We start from the raw sequence: 4775 nt of genomic DNA, 5'->3' as shown, positions 1-4775 counted from the left end.
AAGGGGCACCTGGGCAGAGCAGACCCACACGGCGTGGGGGGGCAGGGGCTCGCGGGGGGCTACCCTCCCTGCGGAGGGCCTCGGGGGGGCCTGCCCCGAGCCAGCGTCCCAGGGAAGACGGCGCTCCGTCGGTCTCCCCCGGACGGGCAGCGCCCCGCGGTGCACATCGCGAACTGCAGCGCGCACGGGCCGGGGGCGCGGGGGGAGGGGGGGCTCGCGGGCCGGGCGGGGCCGGGCGGGGCGCGTCCTGCGGCGGCTGAGTCACCGGCGGGCGCACCCGGGCCGCGTCACGCGCGTGGACACGTGTGGGGGTGGGCGGGGACCAGGGTCGCCGAGCTCCAGGCCCCCGCAGGACCCGCGGGACGGAGACACGGGCCTTCGTCAGGGGCCCGAGGCCGGGGCGCCGGGGCGGGGAGCGTGCGGGGGGGGGGCCCGCGCACGCAGCGCACCCCGCGGCCCCCGCCCCGCCCGCGTGCCGGCCGCGCTCCTCGGGGGGCGTGTCGCGGGCCGGGCTCCTCCCGGCGGCCACGCCGAAAACAAGTCGGCCGGGCCGGGCGGGGTTCTTGGGGTCCTCGCCCGGCCGGGTGACTCACCGCCGGGTGCAGCGGGCACACAGACACCCCGCGGGGCGGGCGTGGGGAGCGAGGCCGGGAGTCCGGCCCTGCGACTCTGCGGCCCTCGCGGGCGCGGGGTCCCGGGATGCCCCAGGGCTCCGACGCTGTCGGGGGGCGGGGCACCTGCCTGCAGCCCGGCCTGAGCCCTCGGGGCTCTGGGGACTGAGCCTCTCCCTCTAGGACGGGGCTCCTGGAGTGGGGAGCAGACATGGCACCTGAATTGAGCTGGGGGGCACGTGTCTAGATGGGGGCTGACCTTCAGATCTGAGGGAGCCCCTGGGTAGAGACGGGAACCGAGTTCTCAGCAGCCGGCGCGTTTCTGAATTTGGAATGCCAGGGCGCTGGGAGCGGCGCGGCCCCGGGGGTGTGGGCTCCTCTCGTGGGGGCGCCCTGGGCCCGGCTCGGCGGGAGACACGAAGGACACGGGGTAGGAACACGCGCTTTAATGAGGCGTCGGGCCAAGGGAGCAGCAGCCCACCGGAGCTTGGGCCTGCAGGGGAGTGGCCCACGGCTCCCTTCCGTCACTTCAGGAGGCCTAACTTTTTCCCAAAACCTGAGAACGTCTCAGAGGCTTGGTTAGCAGTCTTGTCCACGGTTTCCTGGGTAGATTTGGCCACCTGGTCCATGGCTGGGGAAGGGAAGGAAAGGGCAGGTGAGGGCAGGTGGGGAACCAGAGCCACGCAGAGGTAGGTGGCCTGGGTCTCCAGGCAGAGGGGCTGCAGGGGAAAGGGTGTGCCGGGTCTGCCCACCCTCCGGCCCTTCCGCGGGTCCCGCCCCTCCCCAGACCCGCCAGACCTTTCTGCCCAGCCTCTGTTGCCTGATCCACCACTTGCTGAGCTGCTGCTCCGGCTGCAGTCACTGAAACAAAGAGATTTAGCCTTTAGCCTCTGCTGAGGCACCATGGACCACAGGGGCGCCACCATTGCCACCACCCTCCATCTGTTCTCTAGAGTAGTCTGTCCTACAAGCTCTAGGGACAGATGCCTCAAGGTAAATCAAGTCCCTTGTACCAAGGCCACCCAGCCAGTGAAAGGCATGAGCACTTTCCTTGCCTCTGGGGTGTTCTTGTTTATAACTTTGGGCTCCTCCCCTCTGGCCTGCTTCCCATCCCCTCTCCAGGATGGCTGAGAAATTCCTGACAGAGAAGAAGGGCAGGGCAGGGCAGGGCAGGGCAGGGCAGGGCCAGGCTAGAGATGGCATCTGGCCTGTGGCTGCTGCTGGGCATGGCCCAGGAAGAACCCTTTCTGCCCCCTTTAACTCTCCAGATGCCTGAATTCCCACCTTTAGGCACCCTTAGTGCACAGGGGCCTCTACTTTTTCAAGGCCCACTCACCACCTCCTTCACTGTGCCTCCGCCCAGAGGGCACACAGTGATAATGCCAATGCCTCCGGGACAGGCAGCTTAAGGCACAGTGCAGATAGGAGGCGAAACCTCCAAGGCCAGGCCATCTCCTCTGGGCAGAGTGTGTGCCTGTGGGGAACACTTTCCAGGGCCTTGGGCGGGTAGACTGATGGTTCAGGCCTCCAGAGATCTGACTCAGCCTTGCTTTTGAAAGGAGAGGGCTTGCCTTACCCATACCCTGGGGTCCTGTCTGATGTAGCCAGGACCACAAAGAAAGAGCCTTTGCACCCAGCTTACAGATAAAATGAGGTCCAGAAAGAGGGTGCTATAGAAAGAGGCTTCCTGGTGGCATTTTTGTCTAGGGAGCAACTGTGGGCTTTCCCTGGGGCCCTGGTGAAGGCGGGGTTGGTTTGGGTGTGGTTTGTTGACTGAGAAGTGCAGGACAGATTGGGAGCTGCAGCCCCGAGGGAAGATGAGCGGCACTGGTGGGCCCAGGGTCCCTTCACATGCCCTTCCCCCCCTCCTCCCCCTCCCCCAGTGTAACCTCAGGTCAGAGGGGGAAATAGCTGAGGTGGGGAAACTAAGGCTGGGGACCTGCTCGGCTGGGGTCGGGGTGGGATAACCCTCTGGCTGAGTACTTGAAAGAATTATTTTCCAGGGGCAGGAAAACTAAAAACAAAGCCCAGTGGGGGTCTGGTGCCGCCCCATCCCGCCTGGTCTTGTGCGCTGAGACCCGAGTGGGCAGAGGTCAGCCTCAGGGTGGCAGAGTCCGCCCTCTCCGTGGACCTTCACCCCAAGGCCCGGGGGTGGGGCGGGGTGGGGCGCTCCCCGCTCGCCCGCGCAGCCTCCTCGGACTGGCTCTAGCGACGCACAAGGGGCAGCCGGGCTCCCGGGGACCGCTGCCCCTCACTCCCACCCCCACCCAAGGATCGTCTCGGGGTGGGAGCCCGGAGCAGCCCCGGCTTCTTAGGGGAGGGCCCGCCCCGAGCCTGAGCCCCCGGCCGGCTTCCTGGCCGCGCAGACCCCACCCCCCGCCCCGTGCCCCTGTGCAGACCCCACCCCCCGCCCCGTGCCCCTGTGCAGACCCCACCCCCCGCCCCCTGCCCCTGCGCAGACCCCACCCCCCGCCCCTGAGCAGACCCCCAAACCCCCCCGCCCCTGCGCAGACCCCACCCCCCGCCGCGTGCCCTGCGCAGACCCCACCCCCCGCCCCCTGTCCCCGCGCAGACCCCACCCCACGCCGCGTGCCCCTGCGCAGACCCCACCCCCCGCCCCCTGCCCCTGCGCAGACCCCACCCCACGCCGCGTGCCCCCGCGCAGACCCCACTCCGCCCCGTGCCCCCGCGCACACCCCACGCCGCCCCGTGCCCCCGCGCAGACCCCACCCCTCCCCGTGCCCCCGCGCAGACCCCACCCCGCCCCGTGCCCCCGCGCAGACCCCACCCCTCCCCGTGCCCCCGCGCAGACCCCACCCCGCCCCGCGCCCCTGCGGACGCCCCCGAGCGCGCCCTCACCCGCGTCCTGGGCGGCGCCTTCCACCTGCTGCTTCAGGTCCTGCAAGCCCTTGCTGGCCATGGCTGCGAGGTCGGCGAGGTCCTCACGGGTAGCGGGAAGGATGTTTGATCTCGCTCACGGCGGGACTGTGGTTTTTAAAAGGAGCCCCGGGGCGGCCCGCCCTGCGATGGGGTGGGGGTGGGGGTGGCGCTGGGCGGTTCCCAGCAGACGGGCTGGAGGCGTGACCGGCCCTGCTCCAACCTCGCCGGCCCCTGGGACATCCTGGCCTCAGGCGGTCTTTGGTGGGAAACAGAGACCCATCCACGGTCGGAAGAGGGGCTAGGAACTGCAGAGGGACTGGGGGCAGGAGAGGGGCACACACACCTCCCGCACCCCAACGGCTTGCCCCCTCCCTCACCCACTCAGAGGATCCCGCCAAGCCGTGCGTGGGGTCAGTGCCAGGTCAGGATGTCAAGAAATTAATAGTAGCAGCTGCCTTTAGTTGAGAATTTACCTGTGCCAGGCGCGTTTCGAACGCTTTCAAGCCTCTGGTATAATCCTTACCTCCTTGTGAAATGGGTATTACCAGTTTATAGGAAGAAACAAGCGCAGAGAGGGGGAGAGAGAGGGGTAGGTCCTCTGCCCCCAGAGGGTGAGTCACCAGCGCCCTGGGGACGGTCAGCCCCGGCAGGCGTTCGGAGACTGGCGAGGGAGTGCAGGATGCCGGATCGCAGGGACTGCAGAACCACTCTCGACTCTGGAGGCACAGCCACTGCGCACTTCAGGGCAAAGGCAGAGTCTCCCCTATGCTGAAGCTCCGGGAAGCCCCACCTACCCAGGTCACTCCGCCAGCCCGCATCCTACTGTAACGGGGGCGGGTCAGGGAGGGAGCCAGGTAGGGAGAAGGGACACCCAGCGACTGGCTGCCACCACAGGCTCGGCTGTGAGCCTGGGCCCAGAGTACATAGGCACTGCAGGAGCCGCCTAAGGGCACATTGGGGGCTCTGGGAACCCATCCTGGCCACTGTCCTAGGCCTGCCAGCCCTCCTGAAATCCCACCTGAAGCACCAGGCGCTTTAGCCTAGAAGTCCAGTTAGCTCCTCGCTGGTCTCCTGAGGCTATCTGGCATCAGGCCTGAATAGAGAGATGATAATAGAGACCTCGAGTGGCCCTTGAGCACAGGCACTGGAGTCAGACCTCTTGGCTCAACTATCCCCTAGGGCAGGTCCTTTAATCTCTCTGAGCCCCAAGGGTCCCTACCCTTGATGTTGGGGGAAACAGTGTTACAGTAAGGATTAAATGGGCTGAAGGATGCCCCAGACTCA

General features: G+C 67.4%; 1 protein-coding gene across 1 annotated transcript; it reads right to left on the bottom strand.

The window, feature by feature from the left end:
- Positions 1 to 1042: 1042 nt before the first annotated feature.
- ADIRF (adipogenesis regulatory factor) lies at positions 1043 to 4229 on the bottom strand. The gene is made up of 3 exons (XM_081157335.1): positions 3471 to 4229; positions 1410 to 1472; positions 1043 to 1242 (listed from the first exon to the last, which is right to left on the bottom strand). Exons 1-3 carry the CDS (start codon positions 3529 to 3531, stop codon positions 1136 to 1138), a joined length of 231 nt encoding a protein of 76 aa, XP_081013461.1. The 5' UTR covers positions 3532 to 4229; the 3' UTR covers positions 1043 to 1135.
- Between the last annotated feature and the right edge of the window lie 546 nt (positions 4230 to 4775).

Source organism: Miniopterus schreibersii (assembly GCF_964146895.1).
Source record: "Miniopterus schreibersii genome assembly, chromosome: 14".
NCBI lineage: Eukaryota > Metazoa > Chordata > Mammalia > Chiroptera > Miniopteridae > Miniopterus > Miniopterus schreibersii.
This window is presented reverse-complemented; position numbering and strand designations above follow the sequence as displayed.